A 27,616-nucleotide genomic window follows, 5' to 3' on the forward strand; every position below is an offset into this window, starting at 1 on the left:
TCTTGAAGAGCTTTTCCAACCAGAAGTATTCTGTGATTCTATGCTTTTTTGGGGTTTTTTGTTCTAGCATCCTTCTCTGCTGGGCTGTCCTACAGTCTCCTGGAACTCGTGCATCTCCCTGCCTTGGGTGTGTGCGGGAATGACGTGCTTACACTCAGGTCTGACCTGGAAATGACAGTGGCTGTTTTCCACTGACGCTTGGCAGGTCTGAGGAGACTGGAGCCAGTGCTTGTGCTTTCTGTGCCCGACTCCATTGCTCATCTGGGGCAAGCACCTTTGCTTCTTGCCTCCTTGGTTTCCTACCTATGCCAAAAAAGGCTGATGCCCTTGAAAAAAACACACTGACTTAAGTTTTTCATCTAGGTCAGTAGTGGTTATTGGTAATTTTGATCTTTCATGGATGGGTCTTCCTAAAGCTCACAGCACTTCAGTGTGGGTTTTGCATTCCTCAGATGCTGCCTGGACCTTGCAGGGAGCCATTAGTGGCCATTAAACTCCTCAATTCCCTCTTGAGACTATGACCAGCGCCAAGGTGCAGGTTCTTGGGCTGCCTTCCCTTCTCCCCAGCGGTGTTTTAACAAGAGAAGCGAGGAGGCTGCGGTGCTCCTCAGGCTGAGGGACGCCCCTATCCCGCTCACAGCACCCTTGAGGGGGGAAACGCCGCCCTCAAGCGGTGCCCTCACTGCCGGTATGAGGCTCGGGGCTGCCCTCCACCGGCCCCGGGAACTCGGCACCTCAGGCGGGAAGGCCGCGGGATACAAGGCCGGGCACCCAAGCCACAGGGAAGGGAATAACGGCGACAACATGGCGGCTGAGGGGGGCGGTGACGCGTGACCCCACCCCGCACGGGCGCCCCCCGCCCCGCCTCAAATCTCGCGAGAAGCTGCGGCGGCGTCGCGAGAGCGGGCGCTGCGGTAGGAGGTCGGCGGAGAAGGACGGAGCCGGAGCCGCCTCGCTCCCGCTGCCGCCGCCCGGCTCACCCTCCCCTCCCCTGTCGTCCCCTTCCTCTTGCTTCTCCTTCCCGGGAACGGGCAGGAGGATGCCGCGTTCCGGGCCGCTTCCCGCCGCCTTTTCGCTGTTGCTGGTGACGGCCGCGCTCCTGCCGGGACCCGCCGCGGCGCAGAACGGTGAGGGCGGCGGGCAGGGGAGGGAGGGGAAGGGGGGGGGGGGGGGGGCGCGTTGTTATGGGGGCGGCTGGATCACTACGGGGTGGCTGCGGCGGGGGGCGAGGGTTAAGCGGGGGTTTTGGACCCTCAGCTCCGCGGCCCCCTCGGTTCTGAGCCCGGGGTGTGTTGTGGGGTGGGGGGGGGGGAATGTCCCTGTGGGTAGGGGGGCGCTGACAGGGCCGCGCGTGGCGGCTCTTCCCCTGAGGCGGTAAGATGGAACATCCCCCCCCCCCCCGCCTACTGCACCCGCACCAGCGGGGCTGCCTTAAATCATTTACAATGCAATAAACCCCTAGTTCCTTAGCAACTACAGAGCTCCCCTGATAGGAGCGTAAAGGGAGGAGGGGGAAATAAGAAATAATTAAAGAAAAAGAAAGGTAAAGGAATCCCCCAGCCCACCCTTCCACTTTCCTCGCGGGGTAGCGGGAGCTGAATTGGGCGCCTCATGCCTCCTCCCTGGTGAGCCCGCAGCCAAGTGCATGGCAATTAGCGGCAGAAAGAAGCCGGGGCCAGGAGGCTGGCCGGGAGCGTGAGCCTGCCTGCTGCTGGAGGGAAGGTCCTGCCGCGCTGCCCGGCGTGCCCGCCTTGCCGGGAGCTGCGGCGGCCAGGGCGAGCTGCGCGGGCAGGGCTGGGCGCCTCGGCGCACCGGTCCTTATGCGGCACCACGGGGGGAGCTTAGCGATGGAGGGGCTTGGGGCCTGTCAGTGTGAAGGGCAGGGGTCTCGGCTCGCATGTCTGTGTGCCTTGGGGAACATTTAGCCAGAAGGAAAGGTTGCTTTAGTAATATAACAGTGCCGAGGGGGTTTCATCCTTCTTTCTCTTGCCATCCGTTCTGCTTTGCAGATACAGTTCGTTCCTAGCGTTTTCCCCTGTTAAGGCGAGTTTTGCCTTGCAGTGTGAGGTCAGCAGCTTCCTCAGCTGCTTGCTCTGGAAGAACCATCGAGGCTTTTGGTGTACTTGACAGCAATAGGAGAGATGTAGGTGAAAGAAATAATGTCCTGAAGATCCCAGATCAGAATTGCTGCCTTGGTGTGTGCAGGTTTTGCTGCTGGAAAGCAGAACGAAGCCTGGTGTTAACCAAACAGAGGGAGCTTTGGCTTCTGCAGTGGTAGGCTCCCTGCAATATGAGGGACTTTTTGAAGAAATCTGGGCAAATTTCCCTTGAGTTCAGTGGGAATTGGGGACCTGACTTCTGTGAGCTCCCAGGTTTGTGCTGGTTGTGGATAAAACCTGGTTCTCCATTGCAGAGATGCTCTCTGCTTCTTGCAATGGCTGCTGCCATCAGAGCATCATTGTGGCAGGTTTAATCTGCCTGTGCTGTTTCCCTCTCTATTTGGGTGAAGCGAGGTGAGGTGTCTTCTGACGTGTGGGTTAAATGGGTCATGTTCTCGTGCGAGGTATCAAATGCCCACATATGGTGTAACAATTCCAAATAGCTGGTTAATAGGCAGTGCAAGCATGCAGTGTTTGACAGGAGTTTAATGTCTGGAGATCAATAATGAAATCCAATTTGGGGATAGATGGAAGGATTTAGCCTTTCTGTGTCTAAATTGTGACTTCTATTCCTGGCATAGAGTGAAGTAAGCAGATCTTGGCATGAGGTAAGACTGCAGACCCCAGCTGTGGCCTGCAAGCTTATGAATTTGTTTGGTTAACTGGGGTCATCCAAGCAGTTGTGTGGTAAGGGAGGCTCCAAATACCTGTGCTGCTGTAGTAGTGTCCACAGGTGAGTGAAAGCCTACTTGGAAAGAAGCAGAACCCTCACGGGGGTCCTTCTGAATACCGCTTGATTCTGCTGTTGGAGTTTAACCCCAGTTTGAAAGCTGTTGTAACAGAGGGGAACAGTGTTAAAGATTGTAGGCCCTGCCACAGAGAAGCTCTTTCCTTTCATTGCTGACATGCTTAACAAAACAGAACCATTCCCTTTCTGCTTTGGCACGAAGAATAGGTAGAGTCATTTTCCTGAGTTGAGTATGTTCCTTCTAAGTCTTTAGAAAAATGATGCTGTGGATTGAATGGATGTGTGCAGGTGTATTAAAAAACCCCCAAACAGGTATCTTAACACACAGGCATGTGCTTTGAGGGCATGCAGAAGGATCCCAGAGTGCCAATGGAAGGGTTGTGTTATCCCTTCTTGATCCAGAGCCATCAGCATGGTGAAAGGGGATGGGTCCAAGTGCCGTTGAAGTCACAGCAACACCGTGTGAGTTTAGGCTCAGAGGGGAATGGTAATGAACTTGTTGAAACCACAGGGCTAGTCCACTGCTCGCAGAAGATGCCCAGTGGAATTCCCTGAGTGGGAAACAGCCCTTTTCTTTCTGCTTCTGACAGGAGATGGCTGTTGAATCACCAGTGATATTTCCAGCATTAATGTAACTCGGAATTGAGTAAGCTTGCTAAAGTAGGGTTTGACACTTGTATGGCTTATTTTTAAAGCTCATGCATAAACACAGAAAAATTCACCTGTTGGAAAACTAAACCTTTTCTTGAAGATTCTTTTGAGAAACTTGTTAGGGCCTTCAAGGCTGCATTTCTGATGCACACTAGCTAGTCTTTTGCATCCAGAACACAGTTTAGATGAAGTGACGGAAAGGAGGGTTAGAAGAGAGATGAAACCTGAGGAGGAACAGCTCGTAAAAGCCAGTATATCAAGATGATCTGTGTTAAACCTGTAATTCCCAACTGGTATGTGTTGGGAAAAATCACTTTAGTGCTTCAAAACAGAGAGCATCCTCCTGATGGGAAGGTGCTTGACTTGCTGCTTGGTCATGAGTGACACGCCTTGTCCAGCTGCTGTGTTTCAACCTTTGCAGTATCCCTGTTTCTCCAGCTGCTTGCTTAAATAAAGAGTTGAGTGTACTCATACTCTCACCTTAGGGTGTTTGGATTTAAAGGAGCGTGGCTGTATTCTTACTGCTGTCTAAAATAGATGCTTGGGCTGCCCCCATGAAATCTGCAGTGCTGCTTCAGCACAACCAACATGTGAGTCAAATTGCCAGCAATTTTTCAAGTTCTTCCCTTTTCAGAGCTCTGGTCTGGCAAAGCATGCTTAAACCCAGACTCTTACTGTATGGTGTGTAGAGGAGGGCATTAAACATTGTGTTTCGAAACTGAATTCTGTCTTAATAAAAGCTGCTGGGGTTACTCAAAGCTAGAAACTGGTGGAAATAAAATTGAAATGAAGTTAGGTGGTACTTAGTTAGCTCTGCTCTCATCATTCTCTGGGTGAATAAGAAGAAACTGGCTGGCTGAAAATAGAATGTGGTGCTTTTGTTGGCAGAAACTGGTATAGAAGTGACCATAAAATTGGGAAAGAGTAGCTTCTTAAAATGAGTTTCTTCTTAAAATCGTTTTTTTTCCCATAAGAGCAAGTGAAAAACCTTCCTTTAATCATAGAATCATTGAACGTGTTAGGCTGCAAGGGACCTGTAAAGGCCATCTAAACCCCTGCAGTGAGCAGGGACATCTTCACTAGATCAGGGCACTCAGAGCCCCAGCAAGCCTGACCTTGAGTGTCTCCAGGGATGGGGCCTCCACCACCTCTCTGGACAACCTGTGCCAGTGATCCACCACCCTCATATTGAAGAACTTTTTCCTAATATCCAACCTAAATCGCCCCTTTTCTAGTTTAAACCTGTCACCCCTTGTCCTATCACTCCATGCCCTTGGGAACAGTTCTTCCCCAGTTTCCCTACTGGCACCTGTCAGGCACTGGAAGGCTGCTATCAGGTGCCCCCAGAGCCTTCCCTTCTCCAGGCTGAACAAGCCCAACTCTCTCAGCCTGGCTTCACAGCAGAGCTGCTCCAGCCCTCTGATCACTTCTGTAGCCTCCTCGGACACGCTCCAGCAGGTCCATGTTGTGATGCTACTTCTGAGCGCTGACTCTCATCCATTTTGTACTGATTGTTTTCTGACATGGTTTTAATGGTCCCCAGATAAAACTAAGGCACAGTTTTTTACAGCATTTATGGAGTGTGAGTGTGGGCTGAACATCGAGGAAAATGTTCAAAGTTCTGTTCTCATTCCCACCATTGCTATTCTCCTTCCTCCTACAACTCCCGCATAGGAAACTTAAATACAAGTGATATGACTAACGTGTATACACTGGAAAATTACACCGACTTCTGGCAGCTGTCAGCTAACAGGTAAAGAGGCAATCACTGCTAGAACTGACATCCCAAACAATAGTTTTAATTATGTCAAGCAAAGGGTTCAAAGCCAGGGACTTTTAGTAGTGGAACTACTTTTCAGTGATGAAATACAAGGTGAGCATGAAGTGTCCTTTACAGCGGCGCTACTGTATGAAGACATCTTGTTAAATTCATGAATGAGGTGCATTCTTCCCATCACAATGAGCTGTTTCTTTTGCTGGCAGTACTACTTCACAGAAGGCAATTGTAGAAACTTGCATTGTGAAGGACAATGATAGCCTGTGATTCAGCCTTGGGTTGTAAAGCCAGAGCACTCAAACTCTTCTTGAGTGAGTGCTGGAGGCGCTGCAGCTCCCACCCTGCTAAGATTGAGAGTTAGATAAGCTGTTTCTGCTTATCCATTAGCTGGAAAACTCCTCTATGAATCTAATCCTAACCGACTTTTTTTTAGGCTTTTTAACACATTTTTCTTTCTTCTTTTTCCCTTCTCTGTGGCTCAAAGTGGAGAGCAGGGTGTTAACTTCTCATTAGCAATGCCTTTCTGTACTTCTCCAGGTCAGTGGTCAAGGTTGTTCATGGCAAGTTGTGTTTTCCTTGCTGTTTCCAGTGCTCTTCCATGCATTTTCTTCAGTCACGTGTACTGGAGTGTGCTGTGTAAAACAGGACGCTTCCAGTTGGGACCAGACCAAAGCTCAGTGGAGTGGAAGGATCCCTCAGTGTGTCTTGCATATGGCTTTTCCGTTTGCATCACAAAACAAATGGTTTCTTAGTCAAACATTTCTGACTCGGGTCCAGCAGGATCCTTTATGGTGGTCAGATCTTTGGGCAGGAGTGCTGCTTTGCATTCCTTTACTGCCCAAACCAAGTAGTTCTACTTAAGTGGCATCTTGCCTACTTCTGAAGTCTTTTCTCCAGTTGTCAAAAGTCTCATCTTCTCGAGTGTGTACCCCTATTATAGTTCACGTTGCTTTCATCAGCTTAAGACACCCTCGAGCCTGTCACAGGTCTTCTTTCATTCTGGTTTCCATCTACTTGTTCATGTACTGTATCTCATTAAAAAAAGCCCAAACAAACCCTCATGTGGCACAGCAAACTACAGTAATGAGATTTTATTTTTGGTTATGAGGCTCTTGGATAGGGCAGTATTAAAAGCTTTACTAAAATTAGGAAAACTGTGCCTGTTCTTTCTCCTCTGGAGTCTCCTTTGGATTTTATTAACTTTGTAGTAGGAGGTCAGATTGTCACAGGCAAGCTGTATCAAACCATGGGTAGAATCATAGAATCACAGCGGTTAGAAGGGACCTCAAGAGCTCAACCCCCTGCCAAAGCAGCTCCCCAGCTCATATTGCACAGGTCGGTGTCCAGACGGGGCTGGAATATCTCCAGAGATGGAGACTCCACACTCCCTGGGCAGCCTGTCCCAGGGCTCCCTCACCCTCACTGGGGAAAAGTTCTGCCCCATGTTGGTGTGGAACTCCCTATGCTCCAACTTGCAGCCATTGTCCCTTGTCCTGTCCCCACAGACACTGAAAAGGGGCTGGCCATTTCCCCCTGCATCCCACACTTAAGATATTGATAAACATTAATAAGGTCCCCCCCTTAGTCTTGTCCTCTGCAGGCTGAACAGCCCCAGCTCACTCAGCCTTTCCTCACAGGGGAGATGCTCCAGGCCCTTCATCATCTCCGTAGCCTCCTCTGGACTCTCTCCAGGAGATCCCTGACTTTTTTATCCCAGGGAGCCCAGCACTGGACACAACACTCCAGGTGGGGCCTGACCAGGGCAGAGCAGAGGGGGAGGATCCCCTCCTGTGACCTGCTGGCCACACTCCTCCTGATGCCCCCAGGATCCCATTGTGTCTCTCAGCCCCCAGGGCACACTGCTGGCTCATGGCCACCCTGTCATCTACCAGCACCCCCAGGTCCTTCTCCACAGAGCTCCTCTCCAGCAGGTCACCCCCAGCCTGTACTGCTTCAAGCAGTAGGCGATACAGCTGTGGTCTTCCCTTCATCAAGCCCACCTTTGGTTTTTAAGCACTTCCAGGTGGATGCCTTTTTCCTGAAGGCTGAAAATGGATTGGCTGCTCTGTGATTCCACAGGCTTTCCATTTAAGCACAGTCCCTGGCTGCCCATTTTTCTCCATGTTATTTTTTGTCTCAAAGGAGATTCAATCTAAACTAAATATATTTTTTGACCTGGATCAAATGCCTGTGTCTAAACTTGAAAGTACTTATCCCCTAGTAAGGTAACTATTGCAGACTTTTAAAAATTCATGCCCTGTTGATAAGCTTGAAGCTTATTTGGGTCATCCGTGCAGCTGAAGTCACCGCTTTGGTGCTGACGCAAGCTCATTCAAGGAAAAAGACAATAACTTTTGAAGCTGGGAAAGGTTCTTCATCATATGGTGACAGAAGCCATAGATCTTGGGTGTAATTAAGAACAGGAAGCTTTTTGAGAGCCAGATAGGTTTGTTCTTTGTTTTTTGGGGTGGGTTTTTTTTTACTGTTCCTTTTCAGAATGCAGTGGAAAACAGCATCATCACGTCAGCGTAGTATTTTGGCTTTGGGTGGGTATGTATGCGTGGGGAAAGCATGAATGGTGGGCTCTGATCTTGGGAAGCAGGTACTGAGTAAATACGACCCCAGATGGCTCACTCTTGAAGAGCTGGAGGATAGGAGATCCTTTTTCATTTTCTTAATTGCTTTGATAATAAAATGGCTTGGGAGAGCAGAGATGTCTGCTTTTTGGTGGAGGGAGGAAGAGGGAGGTATCAAGTGGGTTTTCTGCTCTTTGGAGGTGTAGTTGGAACTTCAGTGTGTAAGATGGAGTCCTAGGGACACTGTTGTTATTAACTGGGTTTTAGCTTCTGGTATCAGGTTGGAAGGCTTTTCATAAATCAAAGAAAAAGCAGGGGCAGGGACATACTGAAAGAGCAAATTTTCCAGTTGAGGAGGAGTAAAGTGCCCAAGACAGTAGGTGACTAGCTAAATGGATTTGCACTGTAGACCTTTTTGTGGAGGAAAATTAGATCATAATGTCCTGTTCTGGTTTGAATGAAGCAAAAAAACCCCACAACCCCAAGGAGGAGGTCCTAAATTGCTCTAATTTGTGTAGGCTTGTTTTACATGGCATGTTTTAAAATGCCACATTAATGAACCTAATGAGCCAAAGTGCTCCTTAGTGTAGCTGCTTGCTACTTCCCTCATTTTGTGACTATTGCTGGTTTTGAGTGTGGGTAGGGATCATGGTGACTTTCCCTAGAGTGAACTCATGGGTGCTTTGGAAACCTCAACTAAACACATTTTCTTACAAGTCTATTGAAGATGTGGGGAAATAAACCATTACAGAAAGGGAAGACATGAAACAATGCTGTTGGTCCAGAACTCTTAGTAGTAAAAGTGAGTGAAAGAAGTATTTAATTCTGGGAGGTTGGTAAAACTGACAAAGAATATATTTTAAATTAAAAAAAAAAAGAGTAAATTAAACTTCTATGCCTAGAAAAGGAGCTTGACAAGGATTTTGGCAATGCAGTAGGCTCCCAACAGACATCATGGCAGACCGAAATAATTCAGTGAAGGCGTACAGCAGGAGTTGGAAAAAACAGATGCTTGAGTGCATTAAAAAAAAAAAAAGAGTAGATACCATATTGACTGATCTTGCTTGAGATTTCTAACAAATGAGGCCAAAAGAAGGAAAGGAGGAAAAAAAAAAGGGTTTTGGTAGTTAACTTGGATAATCCACCTTTGCAGGTTCAAGTTACAAATGGGGAAATGTTTTAATCCGTAACATACTCATTCCAAACTCCTAATAATGAATTGTGTGATGCTGATCTGGTTTAGATGCAGTTAGAAATTGGAGTTCAGCAGCTCTGCTTCTGTTTGTCATGTTCAGTTTGTGCAGGTGGTGGAATGTGAAGAAGCCCTTGTCTTCCTGTGATGCTAAACATAGCACGTGGTGATTGGCATAAGTGTTCAAAATATTGCTCGATACCTACTTGCTTGAGGAAAATATGAAATTAATAATGTGGTCCAGAGCTTAAAAGAGCAATGAAGATTGCTCCAGAGGTGGGCATAGGACTTGGGATTGCTTGGAAAGAAAGGATGCAGGGTCTGTGATTGTGAGAGACATGAAGAGAGCTGGCTATGGGTGGTTTTGTTTTCTGTTTGTTTTGTCTTGATTCTCAGCAAAGAGTAATTAACAGATGAACAAAATAGATGCTACATGGGCATTACTTTGCTCTGTGATGTGTAGCTTCCATGGTCTTAGGTACACAAGTGGTAAGATTAGCCAGGCTGCTGTGAGTGCAAGGATTATCTTTTCCCCTGAATTCCTGGTGCTAAAAATCACAGGATCATTAAGGAAAAGACCTCACAGGATCATCTAGTCCAACTGCTCCCCCCCCACCTCTGTTACTCACTAACCTGTGTCCCCAGATACCTCATCCAACCTTCCCTTGAACACCCCAAGGGACGGTGACTCCACCACCTCCCTGGGCAGCCCGTTCAATGCTCAACCGCTCTTTGGGAGAAGAGATTTCTCCTCATTTCTAACCTGAGCCTCCCCAGCACAACGTGCAGCCATTCCCTCTGCTCCTGTCGCTGGGTATCTGTGAGAAGAGGTCTGAGCCCAGCTCACCACAACCTCCTTTCAGGGAGTTGGAGAGAGCAGTAAGGTCTCTCAGCCTCCTCCAGACTTAGCAGTCCCAGTTCCTCAGCTGCTCCTTGTAAGACTTGTGTTCCAGCCCCTTCACCAGCTTCACTGCTCTTCTCTGGACACACTCCAGGGCCTCTGTCTTGCTTGGAGTGAGAGGCCCAAACCTGAACCCAGTATTTGAGGTGCAGCCTCCTGAGCGCTGAGTACAGGGGGATGATCACCTCCCTGGCCCTGCTGACTATGCTATTCCTGATGCAAGCCACAGTGGCATTGGCTTTGGCCACCCAGGCACATTATATATATGTCTGAACATCAAATATATGCCTGAACATCAATTCCATAGTGTTATGGAAGACAGACTGATTTAAATTCCCTTTGAGCAGGTTATGACTGTTATGCAGGCTGGCAGAGCAAAGAGTTGGAAGATACATACTGTACATGTTAACAGTGTGATGTTGATCTTGTATTCCAGATATCTTCCAGCCAGGGCAGCAAAATTATGTTAAAACCTAATTTCTGCTTGAGAAATTTGAACCTGTACACAGATAGTTTCCCCAAAGCAGCTTTTTACAGGGGGCTTTAATATTGTTTCATTCTCTCCTCTCTCCTTCAAGCATCCAAGGTTGCAAGCAGCTGACTCCTCCTCACATAAAGATACTGTGACATATCTTTATGATTTTTCTAGAAGTGTGCTGACATTAATTCACATTTCAGGCTCTAGTTTGAAATGAGTAAAACTTCTGCTGCACTGTGGTACTTGAAACGCTTTTGCATATTAATCTAGAAAACTTGTAAAAATGCTTCTCTAGTAGCAAAATCTCTGCCTACAGTTCTCCAGGTGTTGAGGAGCTTTGCAGGAAAATCTGCCTCTTCCAAAATAAAGATTTGGGTTTTTTACAGGTGGGCAAAACTCTTACAAGAACAAAATTTCATAGCTGAGTCTTAATGATAAAGTGCATACAGGGGCATTGTGTAAGACAAAGACATCTTTTAGCATCCTCATCAGTGAGGACCCAGAAATTAAAGTTTGAGACCTCAGGGGTCGTTGTTAACTGCGGCCTTGTACCATTGATTTTTGCCTCTGTGAGCTCCTGTGTCATCTTTATTTAGAAATAGGGGGGGGGGGTTTAGAACAGAAAAAGGTTAAAAACTTATTCTAAGGAGGTTTGAGGAGGGAGTGAAGAGATTGAGATCAAACAAAGCCAAGATTAGATGATGTAAAGGAAATAATTAAATGTATAGGTGTATGTATGAAGTCTGCTGAATTTAGTCAGAAAATGTGGTAACAGGTTGTGCAAACTGTGGTTTTAAGCCAGGTAGTCACTAGAGGAGCAGTTTTATTCTGAGCGTGATGCATTATCCGGTGGGTCTCAAGCTTGTAGCTGAAGACTTTCAACGTAGCCTCCATCAGGCAGCTTAGTTTACCCGTATGATAAATGACCTTAATGACTCTAGGAAATAAACAATAACCTCAGAATCTGGTGATATTATTTATTCAGCATTTGCATATGGTGAAACAAGTTCTGCAGCAAGTTTTTTCTCTTGTTACGACTGCCAGGCTACATAAACAGTGAGTTCAGCAGTTGCCTGCTGTTGAGGCTTACCACTTCGCTAGGAGGGACTTGCCTTGCAGAAGCATTTGCAAAATCCCAGAGCAGCTGAACGGGGAGGTTTTGTGACTTGGAGCCAATCTGTACCTGGGCTTTGGAAGTCTCCTCCATATGGAGACTCCTCTTCTGTATCAAGGGCTTGTTTGGTTTCTGGCTTTTTTTTTTTTCTTTCTGGTTTTCACCACTGTTGTTTAATGCTGAGGAAGGAAATGTCTGGCAGAGTGAGCAGAGCTGTTACTGGTGCTACGCTGTATATGACCCACCCCATTAGAAGGAACTCTTATTTAACCTCATGATAAAATCTCCATGTGACTCCAACAGACTGGAGGACTTGGTGCAGATACTTTTGAAGGGCAGGTGGAAGAATTCACTTTGACAGCTGAACAAATAGATGTTTTGGTTATACTTTAATACGGTCAGGTTCATGCTGCCTTTGTGCTTAATTTTGACTTGAGCATCTTATTTAGTGCATGCTTGGCCCTGTAGACTAGAAACTAACACTGCCAGTTATTTCATTCAGGGTACTTGCCCTTTGGCTCATGTGAGCTTTATATCCCTTTGTGCAGGCCTGGGGATGACCCTCAAGCTCTGGTCTGGCACCATTTTCTTCAAAACTGTCAAAAATCCCTTGTGTTTCACAACATTGTCTTCTGCTGGTGACTAGAAGCCATGGTATAGTGCTTTAGGTTGCACTCACCTTTGGATTGCCCCTTCTGGGGTAAGTGCTATCCAATTGCCTCTGACCCTTGTATTTTTTGCATTATTTGAGCCTTACCCTGTCTGCACCAATTCTATCCTTTTTGTTTTTAAAATGTAAAATGGTTGGGAATGATGCTCGAGTTCTTGTCCAAGCTTTTCTGATGTGACCATAGTAGAAACGTTTTCATTTCCAGGAACAAACTGCTTAGAAGTAGGTGGGACAGTTCATGTATCTCCCTGGTTTTGAGAGCACTGAACCTAATAGGAGGCTAAAATACACAGTATCAATGGTTTACTTTTGGATTTAATGGGTAAGATTTTTAACTGACAGGTTTTCCAGCACTTTACAGCAAGTTCTGTAGTGCTCAGTAGCAACGTATGGTCTCACTTAAGGTTACAAGATAGATTTAAACAGAGCTGTGTGTTTTGGGTCTTAGGCTCCCAAAGCTGCTATTTTTAGCAATACCAGGATCAATTTAGTGACCCCAATCTTGAACCATATGGAGTAAGAAAAAGAAGCCGTCAGTTTGGGCTTCTGGGAAGGGAGCTACGTGGTAGAATGAAGCAAAAATGACAGGGCAGAGAGAAAGAGCTTTTAAGGAGCTATAAATAATGGCCGAGGCAGGAACTGTAAGAGGGCACGAAAGAATACAGAACTGCTTGGAGCAGCCTCTTTCCCTGCACACCTCCATCTTCATCTTCTCAGATCTTGTTTTATGTAGGGACAACAAGGTACGTGGATCTCTTAATACACATCAAGTGTCCAAGAGTTCTAGCTGTTTGTTGGTGGCCTGCATGTGGTTTTTACAGCAAAGCATTAGTGCACTTGTTTTGATGTCCATTTATTTATGGTGCTTCTAGGCACCAGATAAATGGTCTCTGCAGTTAATCCTTTTAACAGCACCTACTAAATGTTAACCTGGCATTGGTTGCCCAGTTGGTACTAGTATGACAGTGCCTTGACCTGCATTGCTGCTCTCCTATTCTGGGGCCTCTGTGTGACAGAAAACAAAGTGGATTTATCTGGTTCCCAAAGGGCTTTCCAAATACTACACCATCATCTTCTTTTGGAAGAGCAAACCTGAGCTATTGTCTCTCAAAGATGGAAAATTACTCAATAAACTCTTCAGTTTAAAGGTCAACTTGCTCTAAGGTGGCAATGAAAACATCATGGAGAGCCATCTGTAGCAAACCCTTGAAGGTTGGTAGAACATCACTACATGTCTGCCCCCTTTCTTACTGCAACCACCACTGTTAAAGGCCTGGTACAGGATAAATTATTTTGATGCTTTTGTCTGGTCTCTGGTAAAATATTTTTATAATACCTTTTAATAATATTATTTATAATGTTATAATCTTTAATAATATGAAATACCTGCACTGTTGAATGTGGTCCCTAGTTCAAGAGCACGTGAAAGATTTCTTTGTGTCATTGTGGTGTTCCTAAGTACAACAGCTCTTCAACAGTGCTGCAGTGTAAAAATAGGAGTAGTACCTTTTTTACTTGAGTTTAGGGAGATGATTCAAATTAGATTTGAACCATAACTCTTGTCACACCACAAAAATAACTACAATGTACTAAATATACTTCAGGTGTGGGTCTGGATCCCCTGATACTGAATTGGCTGAACTTGAGTTCTCCTCATGCTTCAGGGATGCTGGATCTCTTCTGTGCAGTGGTGTGTTTCTTTTGTATCTCATCCGCTGTACAGTGATGTCATCTCAAACCCCTTTAGCCTTTCAGGCTTCTCCTTTGTACTCCCATCAAGCTGCCTGTGTAAATGCATTGTACTGATGACGTGGTGTGACCACTGAATTAGAAAACAAAAACCAACCCAAAAGACATTCGAAATTGGTGTTTAAAGTTTGCTTTTGTTCTTATGGAAGCTTTATAACAAATACAAGTTTGGGGTCCCTGCAGCAATTGGGATTGGTAACATGGTAGGGCTGTTTGCAAGGCTGGGGTTTTTTATACTGAACAAAGGAATAGGTTTCCATCTATATTTTCTCTCAGCTGCTTTTTATGCAAGGGTCCCAATCTGCTTGGCCCTTCATTGCATAGTTGCTTTTCTTACAGAAGGAAGAGGAGTAGGGGAGCCCACAAGCGAGTTCCCACTTGTGTTTGAAACTGTGCAGTCTACTCTCCTAATACAATGCCAAAGCTCAAAAATGACCCCCTTTAACCACAACTGGCATTTTGGGGGTGGGGGGGTGTGTGTGTCTGTGTCTATGTCTATGTCCCTTGTGTGAGGCATGAGGACAAACCTTGGTGGCTTTCTGGCTGTGGGTTTGGGTGCGCAGGGTGGGTAATCACCAGTTAGGTTTGCATCAGTCTTGGCTGATCCTGAACTTGAATTTCAGCTCATAAATACAGAGGAGCTGCCCTCAGAAGTTTATTTTTGTACTAATAATCTAAGCTGTGTCAGTAGGCCATGTGAGATCAAACCCCTGGTCCAAGGAAGGATCCGATTTATGACGTAACTGATGTAGCCACATGTACCCGCACGAAGCGATTGGAAAGGGCAAAGCTATTTCTACTGGTATGTCCTATATACAAGCAGTAAGTGTCAGCAGACAGCCTGGTATGGATGTCTGAGTTAGGAAAGGCTTCCTGTGGTCAGAGGCATGCTCTTAGAGTAAGAGACATCTCAGGGAGGAGCCATAGTAACGGCTTGGGGAAAAAAATCGCTTAAAAATGTGACTTGGAACAGGCATTTCTCAATTTGCAAAGGACCCTAAATCTGACAAACCAATTGTGGCATCTCTGCTGCTTTTTAACACGGTTTCTTGCTGCCTTCTTTCTCTTCCCTGTAGCCACAATAGTAAAGTGGTATTTTGGAGGATCCACTGGCCACTTGTATGTGCTGCATAGCTTGTCTGACCAGACTAGAGAGGTGGAGACCTGACCTGCTGGAGATGTGTTTACTCTGCAGTTAGCAGTGATTCTCTCCAGCTACAGAAATTATAAACTTCTGAAGAAGCATTCCTCCTCTAACAATCTCCTGCCATGGGGCCAGCATTTTACATCTTGTTGTTAGGCTGATCTTGCTCTGTTAAAAGCCAAACTCTTGATTTAACTTTAAAAATGCATTGTACTGTCTGCTAGTAGCATTTCTTGTGCATTTAGTGTGGTGGTGGTGGTTATTTATTTATTTTAAAAACTGAATTACTTGTTCTCAGCCCTGCCTGGGATTGTGTGCCCTCTTACATAATCCAGCAATTCTGGGAAGGGTACTTCTTTGGAAAGGTCAGTGTATTAAAATGCCCTGCTGCTTCAGGGGTGACACAGAGTGGCTCGTACTTCTCTAGACTGCAGAGAAGGGGAAAATAGGGGATTGACATTCAGTAGGTGCTTCCTTTATGCTAAAGAGAAATGCAATCAGTCTCTTTTCAAACACATTTGTTGGACTGGGAAAGGTCAAAGCAAAATTGATGAGTACTTCAGACCTTTAGTTCTCTAATGGCATAGTCTGAGGATTTTAAACTGAGCTGAACACAAGATACTTCCTGTTACCCTCACCAACATTTTCTAGCGCTTTCAGGATCTTCAAGACACAAATCTGGTGGTCCTAAATACATTTTTTTGAAGTCTTTGACATGCAGGCTTCAGTTCTAGTGTTACACATCAACACTGGACAAATAGCAGTTTCTCTCAGCTGTAACTCAGCTTGTCTGTGTTGTGAAGCTGAATTCCTACCTGCTTATTCCCAGACAGTGGGTTCCTAATTGTTAGTTTATTTTCAGTATACAGCAGCTCTTCGACTCATGTCTTTGTGCTTCAGAGAAATTATTGTATATTCCTTGGCTAGAATAATATTTCTGTAGTGGCCTAAAAAAGGAGTTAACGCTAAAAAACACTGGGGTGGTTTTTTGCTTCCCCTTCCTCCCTGCATGGATGATTGCAAGTCTCTTGCCCCTAAGTTGTGCCGTGGAGAAGCATAAATTGAAAGAACAGGAGAAGAATCCCAGCCTCTTCTGAGGATGATGCAAGCTTAACCTTTGGAAAGACCTCTGAGAAACTGGTCGGTCTTTGCAGAAGAAAAATCTCTTGTGATAAATGCTTCTTGATGGGTAGAAACCAGCTTGCTGATAGTGCAGGCTCTTCTGAACAGCCCGGCATGCAAAAGCTGTGCTTACCACCTAATTAAGTTTTAAAGAGGCTTGGCTTAGCGACCTGCCCACCGGGCAAGCAGCAGTCCCAGCTCCTTCAGGTGATAGGATAGTGCTCTGTCAGTGCCTGTAGATAAAGGGATTTTTTTTCCTTTTGCCTTCAGATTACAATAGTTTATAGCTCAAGGTCTTACTGGAGGGAGAGTGTGGATACTTAGTAAACCTGATTACCTTAGATGTCTGCTTTGAATCCCTAAGCAGTTGACTAGAGGATGGAAACTGCCTTGAGTCACCTAACTCTCTTGCATCAGCCCCCCAAGGCTGAGCCCTTTACTTTGTAGTTGGCCCAGAGGAGTGTTTTCCAGTCAACACGTGTAGGGTTCAGGAACACAATGAGGACAAACCTTTTTGGGATTTTAAGATATTTGAATATTCATAGAATCCTAGAGTCTCTGGAGTTGGAAGGGACCCGTAGGGATCATCCAGTCCACCCCCTGGCTCCACACAGGCCCAGCCAAGTCACAGCCCGGGACTGAGCGCATTGTCCAGATGCTTCTTGGCCTCAGTCACGCTTGGTGCTCTGACCACTTCCCCGGGAAGCCTGTCCCAGTGCCTGACCACCCTCTTAGTAAAGAAGTCTGACTTGTGTTCTTCTGGCATTGCCCTGAGTTGAAATGGGCACCCTCTGTGAAGAAAGCTTGCTGTGCTCTTGGAACTGCTGAGGTGGCTTTGCCGTCTGCATTTGTTAACGGAGTGTCACACGAGTCTCTGTGAACCACTGAAGCTGCCTGGACTTGCCTTTGTTAACACAACACAGTGAACTCATTCTGTTTAGGATGGTGTCTTCTGTGCTACTCGTGATGTGCAGGGGCTGCTTCAGAGATGGCTAAGAGTAGTTCTTGACCAATGTCCTTTAATATTTGCTTTGAAAGATGAAGAAATGTGCTTTTAAGGCACTCAATAAATGCATGGAGTTGCTGTTGATCTGGATACCATTAACAGGCATCCATCAGGTGGATCAGAGCTGGCTTCATACTGTCTCTGTCGATCTATTATTTATTTGTAAAGTGTTGGTCAAAGTGTTCTAAGCAAAGGAGAGAATTTTCTGTGCTTGTGATAAAGTGAATGTTTTGATACCATGTCTGCAGGGACACTTAAAATGTCTGTCCCAAGATGTCCAAAGCAGAGAGGCTTGGGACTTTCTAGTTTATATTTCTTCAAGACCTCTAAGCAGACAGGCTTAAGAATTGGCTTGTTAAAAGGGTAGATAGTGGCAGGACAAGGGGGATGGAGTGAAGCTAAAGGAAAGAAGGTTTAAATTAGATACTAGGGGAAGTTCTTTCCAGAGAGAGTGGTGAGGGGCTGGAACAGGCTGCCCAGAGAGGGGGTGGGTGCCCCATCCTTGGGGGTGTTCAAGGCCAGGTTGGCTGGGGCCCTGGGCAGCCTTGTGTAGCTCTAGGCCTGGAGGTTGGTGTCCCTGCCTGTGTCAGGGGGCTGGAGCTCTGTGATGGCTTGGGGTCCCTTCCAACCCAGAGCATACTATGATTCTACGATTTGGGGAGGCAGCTAGACCAAAGGACCTTCAGAAATCCTTTTGCAGTCTGACTTCTCTGATTTATAATGCAGAAGCTGGTTGCTGTGTCCTTTTTCCATCCATGTGTGCAGAGAAGTCTCTCCTGGCTGTGTGGGGCATGTGTTCCTACTTAGGCTCTGAAACCCTTTATTTAAGGACTCTTTGAATTTCACTTCACCCAACAAATGAAATTAGTTTGTCTGTTAATCTTTTTGTGTGATGACCTAAGCAAGGTTTTTCCAATGCCCAGAGAAAGGAGGAAGTTGGTCTGAATGCAGCAAACATTAATCCTCATGTCTGCCTCAGGTTTCCCTCTCTGAAAGGAGTGTAACATTACATCATGCATGGGCTCACACATTGCATATGATGGCTCTCTGGGTGTCTTCCTCTGTAGCAAGTCATAACTTACCTTCAGCTATAAAAAGCTTGCAGGCAATACTGGCTCAATGGGATGCCTGATACTGGTGTCTGCTGGGTTTAAAGCCAGCTTCTGTAGCTGGCTAAAGACTAGGGCAAAGCAGAGCAACAAAATGAGTGCCAGTGTTTTATTTTATGGAACTGACATGGTGCATTTTGGGGCCTGGGAGCCAAAGGTTGTCTGACAGCAGTGGTGAGTCAGCAGAGGCCAGGAAGTGCACTCTAAGGCTTTACCCAGTCCCTTATCAGTGAAGTCATTAAGACCAAACTCATTCCTTATCAGTGATATGATTAAGCCCCATGCTTTCTAGTGATAAAGGAATGGGAAACCATGGAACCTGGGAAAACAGGCAGGATGCTTTAGTGGTTATCTTCACCTTCTCCTCCAGCTGAGTTGCTGGGTGTCACTTTTTTGTGGATTTGACTGATTTCAAATGCTTTGGATTAAGGGCAGGCATTGGAAAGAAGCTCTACATGGATTAGGTTGTTTGGGTTGTTTTTCTCTCCTGCATGAAGTAGAAATGCAATGCTTGGATAAAGTGATGGTGGGATTTTTTTTCTGCCCTCAAAAATATTTATCACTTGGTTAACACTTCATTCAGTGAAGAAGAAAAAGGTGTTAATTGGACAGAATACCAGTTTAAATGTAGACACCAAATGCTGGGTGATTTCAAAGCCCTGATGATGGGTGCAGTAGGAAAATGGAGAGAGGGAGGAGGGCAGCTTATTTGTACTTTCATTTCATGTTCTGATGCAAGTTAGGAGTGAGACTGTTGCTATATAATAAAGGTGAAAATAAGCTAAAGGGAGGGCAGAGCAAAAGCACCTGAGAAGGGTTTTGTAGGCCACCGAAGATCATCTGTGCATCTGTATTTTAATGAAGTCTTTACAGCTCAGATGGGAGGGAAAAGCTCTTCCCTGGCAGAGTTGTGGGGCTGTGGCACAGGCTGCCCAGGGAGGGGCTGAGTCACCTTCCCTGGGTGTGTTCAAAAAAAGGGTAGATGAGGTGCTCAGGGATCTGGTTTAGCTTGGAATGGGAATGGTTGGACTTGATGATCTTAAAGGTCTTTTCCAACCTGGTGATTCTGTGATCAGCCTCTTGCTGTTGCCGTGGTGGTATTCACTGTAAATACAGGCACTCTGTAAGGTCCCTAAGCAGCCTGCTTTCTGTCTGGGTGTTGTGGGCTCATACTGAAAATTTGGTTAACTTTTGCACTAGTTTTACAAACTCTACTTTCTTTTTGAGCTTTGTCTGTGTTTTCTTTCTCCATATAAGTGGAATCCAGCAGAAGGTAAAAGACAGGATCAGAGCAGGATAGGAGAATTACCTTGCTTGATAGAGGTGTGCACTGCTTTGACCCCAGCTGTAAAATTGCTTTGTGACAGTTATATTCCTTGTCATTGAAAACCTCCCTGGAAATACATCCCATTTCCTTCATTTGAGTCACCCTCAAGTGATCTTTGGTGTGTGTCCTGCTCTGAACCTCAGCAGCCCCTTGTTTCCTTGGGGCTTCATCTTTCCTGGTCTTTGCTGGCTGTTTCAGTACGATCTCCTCTTGCTTTTTTGTTACCAGCTTTAATCTATTTGCTTGATATACACTGGGTTTTTTAATAGATTGGGCTTTTTGCAGTTCTGTGTTTCATTTAAGCCTGCTTGTTTCTGTCTTTGCTGGCTACTGGTTTAACATTTCCTTTCCCCAGCTAGCACTCATCTACTTTTTTTTTTTTAAGGCAAAACCCAGCTTTATTTTTTAAAGCCCTTTCCTTAGACTGAACTTTTAATTTGTGAAGTTCAACAGTCTCCCTGCTTTGCTTTTTCCTGTGCCATTGGCTCTGATTCTTTAGCAACCCAGTACATCTTATTTTACCTTTCAGTAATAAAAGAATATTTAAATCAATAGCACAATTTATCCAACTCCAGGATGACTTTTGCTGGGCATTGCTTTCTGTATGTTCTTAGACTGGTAGATCACTATTAGCATATTTCATAGGAATTGCTCATTTCTCTCAAGATCCCTTTTTGTGTGTGCATTCTAGCAGGAGAGGAAGTTGGAACCTCTTTGGTCAGAGCAGTACTTATTTAAAGCTCTTCAGGAACTGTCTTTTGTTGCTTTTTCACTTGAGTTCCAGCCAAGGTAGACCATGAGCTGCTCTACCAGCTTCAGAGAATTAGTTAAATATTTCCACATGCTTCTAATATGTATAAATTTCTAGCTGTGTGCTATACTTAATCCTACATGGTCAGGTCAGCAGGAGGATAAGCCGTGTGCCTTCTCCCACCCGTGTCTCTTCCAGGGCTACTCGGGCACCTGCTCTGGGCTCTGTCAGTGAGGGGAAGAACCGCGGGTGGGAAGGTGCTGCTGCCCCGTGACGTCGGATGGGGTATTGTGAACCTGGAAAGCCAAAGCTGGAATGTAGCTTGGCTCAGCCTCCCTTGCTTTTGGCCAACAGGCAGCTTGGAAACATTGGTAGAAGAAAAGTTAATCTTGAGAGGTGTCTTTCGTTGATAAAGCCTCACTGATGAAAACGGGTCGCTCAGGAATGTAAGGCCAAGCGTCAACGCTCATTTAAACTCTCCCTCTGTAGGCTTCTTGTCCACTCTCCTCTTCTGAACCCGAGATTTGTTTAATGTGGAGCTTTTCCAGCTTTTTGGCTGTGGGAGGCTGCTGTACGTGTTTCTCTTGCTGCATATGGGAATTTTTGGTTACCCTTTTGAATAGCTCTTACCTCCCCTCACCCAAGTGCACCTGTCTTTCAAAGTGCTTACTTTGGTTTTGTTTTTAAACCTGTATTTAGTGGTTCTTCACTACAATGTCAACTTGAACATAAGGATTTTGCAACTTGCACCCTGGATTTCATTCCTCTCTGGCAGAGCTGTATGTAGAGACTAAATTGTTTCTCTACTTTTAGAGCATTGATCCATTGCTTTCCTTGCCTTTATCCTCTCTGTTGGTAGATGAGATCAACTCTTCAATAAACAAGCATCACTCCAGCAAGTGATTTTAATGTGATTGCTGCTTGCTGTTCCTTCTGTCCTTCAGGCAGATAGCCATCAATAGCAAAGAAATCATTGGCTGGAAACATCATAGTGTGCTGGAATAGCTGTGCCTGGGCTGTTGTGTGTTACTTTCTTGCATTCTTCTGTGTCGTGAACACTTGTAAAGACCATGCAAGGGACATTTAACTATAGGTTTTCCTCTGTTTTTTGATGCATTAGAATAATTAGTTTTAAAAATATCCCAAATGTGAACAAACACCCCCACACACACACCCCAAACACCTTTTCCTTTTAATGAGGAAAGCACTGCAGTGTGAGACTAATTCATTAGTGACTGCAGTGGAATAAATGCATCTGTCAGCAGAACGAAAGTTTACAGCCACAAAATGTCACAAGAATATTTCCTTTTAAGCACTTGAAGGTGCTTATTCCTGTTGTATTTGACATTAGGAGGGATTCACTTAAGACTTGGGCTGTTCTACTTCCCATGGGTCTATAAGATCATAAGGTATGATCTGTGGCTTATTGTCTCCTTCCTCCACCCTCCCAAGAGCCCTGACCTTTGTGAGCATTTGAATGTTGGCTGGGGTTTTGCTCTGCTATTCTGTACAGGCCTGACACTTGCAAGCTGAAGCTGAAAATGATTCTTGCAGCCTTACAGCTTCCTCTTTGGAAATGAGACTGCTATAAATTACAAGGGCAGGCTTTTGGTTTTAAACAGATAGTGTATAATCACTTTAACAAAACCTGACCTCTTGGCTTGAACTGGTTTTATCATATTTGTTCTTTTGATGCTCCTGGCTGTGGAATTGTGCAGACCATGGTAATAAGAAAGCAATGAGTGCAGTGCTTGGAGAAGACCAAGTAAGGAAACTGTTGGGCTCTGAATGCCTCTTATGTAAGCAATGAAAACTGTATAGTGTCATTTTCTGTTTGGTTTGGAACGATTATGGAAATCACTGACAATTGCCAAAAGCAGGAGTACTTCAGTTTCCAGGCTCCTGTTGTGTTACAGGGAGCATTGTCTAATATTTAGCCTTTTCTTCATTGAACCCCAGTCTGGTTTGGGTGGGAAGGGACCTTGGAGCCCCCTAATGCACCCCTGCCATGGGCAGGGACACCCCCAACCAGCTCAGGGTGTCCAAACCCCCATCCAACTTGGTCTTGATCCCTGCCAGGGATCCAGGAACAGCCCCAGCTTCTCTGGGCACCCTGTGCCATGCCCTCCCCACCCTCCCACCAGGGAAGGATTTATTCCTAATATCACATCTAAGTCTGCCCTCCCGCAGCTGAAGGCCATTCCCCTGGGTCTGTCCCTCCCTGCCCTCGGCACCAGCCCCTCTCCAGCTTTACTGGAGCACCTTGAGAGACTGGAAGGGCCTTGGGAGCTCTCCCTGCAGCCTTTTCTTCTCCAGGCTCTACTAGCCCAGCTCTCCGGAGCAGAGGGGCTCCAGAGCTCAGATCATCCCTGTGGCCTCCTTTGGGCTCGCTCCAACAGCTCCATGGCCTTGTTCTGGAGACCCCTGAACTGGAGGCAGCGTTGCAGGGGGGTCTCCCCAGAGTGGAGCAAAAGGGAAGAATTCCCCCTCAGACTTGCTGCTGGGAATGCAGCCCAGGATGTGGGTGGCTTTCTGGGCTGCCAGTGTACACTGCCAGGTCAGGTTGTACATCTCATCCCCCAACACCCCCAAGTCCTTCTCAGAGTGGTTCTCAATCCATCCTTTGCCTTTTGTTCTTGGGATTGGCCCAGCCTACGTGTAGGACCTTGCGCTTGGCTTTGTTGAACTTAATAAGGTGGGATGGTTCCTCCCTCCAAACATATCTGCCTGGTACTGGCAGATTCCAGCTCTTTCTGCAGCCTCTGGCTCGCTGTCTTCATGGGGACCAGCCCTCGGGCAGATGTTCAGCAGCTGGAAGCATCACCTGGCCTTACTGCTGCCGTTTGATGTATTACAGCCTTTGCTGGTTCTGAACCAGCAAAGAGACTCAAAGTCTCTTGAGTAGAGGTTTTATTAGCACTGCCTGCCCTTTGTAATGGTAAGGGGGCTTTTAAATTTGCATATGGAAGCTTTTCTACCACCTTTATCCCCACTTCTCATTCCAGGATTTTATTCTGACCTGGAATACCTTTAAAAAGAGTGGGTTTTATCTTGTGGTGGTGTGGGGAGGGCTGCTAAATCCAGTTTGATTCTTTCCCCGCCCTCCCCTTTTCTTGCCATCATTATGGAGTTACCTGCACTGAGGTGGTTACTGCAGTGAAGATGGAGTTTACATCAGAAATTTATCATAATCTGAGATACTGTTTTTCAGGAAGATTTGAGGCTGATGGAAATACAGGGTTTGGAACTTAAACCCAGAAAATCTTTACTAAAGAGACATTTTGATGCATTTGTCCAGCTTCATCTTGTAAAATTATTTTTAATGTTTGTGCAAAAGTGGCATTAACACTTCCAACAGCTTAGTGAATGCAGCATCAGATTCAAACCCAAAAGCTTTTGACAGGTTGTTTTGTCCAAATTACTGATTCTCCTTTTACTGAGAGGTTTTACAACGCTCCTTCATACCACAGATGTCTGTTGTGTAGCCCCAGCAGCGATGCAGCTAACAATGGTTTTAAAATACACCATCACACCTCTTCATCCTGGCCTCTGGGGCAGAGTAAGAAATGTTTCTTGTAGAAATGGTTGCTTGGTCACCGGGACAGCTGGAGGAATGGGATTGTGTTGCAGCTTTCAGGTTTTGGGTTGCTTGGCCTTTGACTTCAGAGATGTGTTTTGCCACGGGGAGGTTCATCATTGCACATCAATGATAAGTGGAAACTGGGAACCTGTAGAGAGGTCTTGCTTTCTGAGTAGACTTCCCAGAGTCTCACTGGTTCAGCATCCATTGGAATGAGGAGAGTCCAGCAGAACAAGATCAGGACCTGATCTCAGGTGTGACCCTGAGCAGCAGTGGGAAAACCAGCGTGATCCTTGTGAACCTCAAGAAACAGCAAGGGATGGTGGTCTGAGTGTGGTTTGTGGCTCTTGGTCAGTAGGGCACTTGGACAGCAATAGCTTTTCCCCTTTCTCCCTGCAGCAATGCATTACTTGCTATAGCATGTCTCCTGGGAGTAGACCTCCATCAGTGCTGGAGGATCCCTGTAAAATAAGCTTGTAATTGAAACAACTTCTGAGGTTAGTATTTTTTCCTTTTTGAGCATTTATTCTCGTAGCTGTTACCTGCAGCTACCACACAGTTGCTCTTCAAACAGAACAGTGCTGGTAAGGGATGGTTTCTGTTTGTGCTCTAGAGACTCTTGGTTGTGTTTTCTAGCTCAGATGGTTCTTTAGAGATGCATCTGGAGCACAAACATCCCATGCATTGTGTGTCAGTGCACAACTGTGTGTTCCATGAGCATAGCTGAACAATGTCTGTGTTGGAAATGCACCAGCAATGGTTCCAAGGCTCAAAGTCCACGTTTCCCTCTTCTAAAATCTGTTGACTTGTCTTTCAATCCTCTTCCTGAAAACAAGCTGTGGATTTGAGTGCAGGAATGAAACAATCTTGAGTTTTATCAGCTGTGTGGCACTCTTGACTCTGCTTGCTGATGAGAAGCCCTGCTTCCTGGGGAATGCAGCAACATGACAGGTTTTGCTGTATAATCTGTCTCGCCAGCTGTATTCTAATCTCTTGGGGCTTTTTTTGGGGGGGGAGGGGGGGAAGTCTGGTGGGGGAAGAGGCTAGCTTTAAGGCAACACTGTTTTCAATAGATACCTTTGAAAATAGGATTGAAGGACAATTTAGTATGTCAGTGCTCTTAGCACAGCTCTGAAGCTGGTAAGTATTGAAGGATTTCATGCAGTAATAAGGGTATTTTGGCCTGATCACGCGTGTCAGCACAGCATCTCGTTCCACAAGGCAAAAATAACGTGGTTTGTGTCTCCTGTATGAGTATATGTCACTGAATTTCCCCTTACCTTAGGAGGTCATGAGAGTCCTGGAGCTGCCATGATCCAGCTACTTCAGGAAAATGTCGCTTGTATCTTGGGGAATTCCCTGTCTCAGAAGTCCAGAGTAGATGGAAGAAGAGGTCAAAGCAGAGTTCACAACCGCGAGCTGTGTAGGGCAGCAGGTTAGGGGTTTTACCCATATTTTCCCCTGCAGATAGGTCACACAAAGCAAAAAAACTCTTCAGAGACAAGACATCTGGCTGTGAACACTTAATATTTGCAATTACAAGGTGCACATGACTGAAAAAGGCTTTGAAAGCCCCTCTGTCTGCTCTGCTGCTTGCAGCTACCTCCTCACCAGCGTGGCTTGAGGCCTGTGGCTTCCTGAGGACAGGCCACAGGTGGATCCTCTGGCATGGGGAGGGCAAACGCCTGGTGCCCTGAGGCTTTGCCTCCTGGTTGGGAATGTGCTGCAGTCCAACCACTCACCTCCAGCTGCAAGCACTGGGCGTTGTGCTTCTCTGCTGTAATAAAAGTTGGTGTTACTGTGGATGCTGATGTCTTATCTAACTCTGTTTTCTGCACCTCCTTGCTTTGTTCTTTGTAAGATCTGATTGTTTTCTGCCGCTCTGTCACTGCGTTTCTGCTGCCCCTTCCCTCTAGCTGGGTTTGTCAAGTCGCCCATGTCAGAAACTAAACTCACGGGGGACGCCTTTGAACTGTACTGTGATGTGGTTGGGAACCCCACTCCAGAGATCCAGTGGTGGTATGCTGAAGTCAACCGGGCTGAGTCTTTCAAACAGCTGTGGGATGGCGCTCGGAAGCGCCGTGTCACCATTAACACTGCCTACGGGGCGAATGGGGTGAGTGTGCTGAGAATAATCCGCCTTACCTTGGAAGACTCTGGGACGTACGAGTGCAGGGCCAGCAACGATCCCAGGAGGAATGACTTGAGGCAAAATCCCTCCATAACATGGATTCGAGCCCAGGCTACTATAAGCGTCCTTCAGAGTGAGTCCAGCACCCTACAGTAGTGGTACTGTAGTGTCTAGAAGCAGTCTAGTGACCCTTACCCTCCTGCTATCCCCATAAACCCCTGTGCTGCCTTCTCCCGTTGTTCTGAACCCACGACTGCCCCTTGCCTGTAGTGCTGCCGTTGCCTGCCACCCGTATCTCTTCTCAGGATCAAAGGACTCGGGAAAAGCTATGGATCTGTTTTCCTGCTTCTGTGTGAAAACAAGCCCAGTGTTCAATTTGTGTCTCTTCCCCAAACCCCTTTAGTTTTGTAGTAGGTTTCCAGCCACCCTAACGCTGGCTTCTCCGTGAGTGCCTTTCTGTTTGATTTCTGTGTTCTTCCCAGGTCTAACCATTTTATTTTGATTTCTTTGGCTCTCTTGGAATTTGCCTGAATGCCTTTTCACGTGGGTTTGGTTGCTTCCATGCAAATCCCTTCCCTTTTCATTGAGTGTGACCTTTAATGTTTAGATTTTTCCATGAAGTCGTGGTGCTTCTTTTCCTTTCTGAACAGCAGTGTGCTCCTACCGAGCTCTCTGATGCAGCAGCTCTGAACTGATGCAGCTATTCTTAATCCACCCTGTGAAAGGAGGGGCGAAATATCCTCCCCCAGTGTTGTATAAAGTATTAACTTCAGCTAAATGATTTTCATCTGAGAATACAACTTCTGGCAGCAGAAGAGCTTTCAAAAGCAGAAAATATGATTGACCCAGAATTGCTTTTTAGTCTCTATTGTTACAAGACATTTTTTTTGGGTTCAGCTCGCTTTTAAAAGCAGGTTTGTACTGCTTTTGAGTTCTGTCTGGGTGCAAGAGTGTTAAAATCTGTAGTTGTATCTCAGATACGTTTTGGGAAAATAATAAAAAGAAGTCTTCCTAAAGCACACATTCCCCTCTGGCTGCTGGTCTGCAGGACGACAGGCTGTGTGCAACGCCTGGTGATGGGTCTCCAAGGTATTGCTGTGTCCTGTGACCAAGCAGACAGTGTGTAGTCTGCTGTGATCCGTTGGCACTGCTGGATCAGAGACTGTCCTTCTGGGAAGTGGAAACAACATTGATGCATGTGGAAAAATAGATGGTGAACCCAATGATGTGGATTGACTTGTAAAGTGACTCTAACCTGCTTGGCTTTGGTTCCTAATGCTTGATACCTCTGTCATCCTTTGAGGTCTCAAAGGACTCTGATCAGTTGGTTGGTTGCATGACCCACACCAGCGAGAGCTGTGTGACTTCAGGAAGTGATATTGTCTCTTAGGATGTAATGTCTCCTGGAAATCCATCCCCTTTCCAAGACCT

General features: G+C 46.0%; 1 protein-coding gene across 1 annotated transcript in view; it reads left to right on the forward strand.

Annotated features, from left to right (window-relative positions):
- Window positions 1–903: 903 nt before the first annotated feature.
- The window catches only part of NPTN (neuroplastin), a 56,344-nt gene continuing 29,631 nt past the window's right edge, over window positions 904–27,616 (forward strand). The window contains exons 1-2 of the mRNA XM_084268139.1: window positions 904–1,127; window positions 25,971–26,318. Coding sequence (XP_084124265.1) covers window positions 1,040–1,127; window positions 25,971–26,318 — 436 coding nt within the window. The 5' untranslated portion in view covers window positions 904–1,039. The remainder of the gene's footprint in view (window positions 1,128–25,970; window positions 26,319–27,616) is intronic.

The sequence above is a fragment of the Gallinula chloropus genome (genome assembly GCF_964237585.1).
Source record: "Gallinula chloropus genome assembly, chromosome: 9".
Classification (NCBI taxonomy): Eukaryota; Metazoa; Chordata; class Aves; order Gruiformes; family Rallidae; genus Gallinula; species Gallinula chloropus.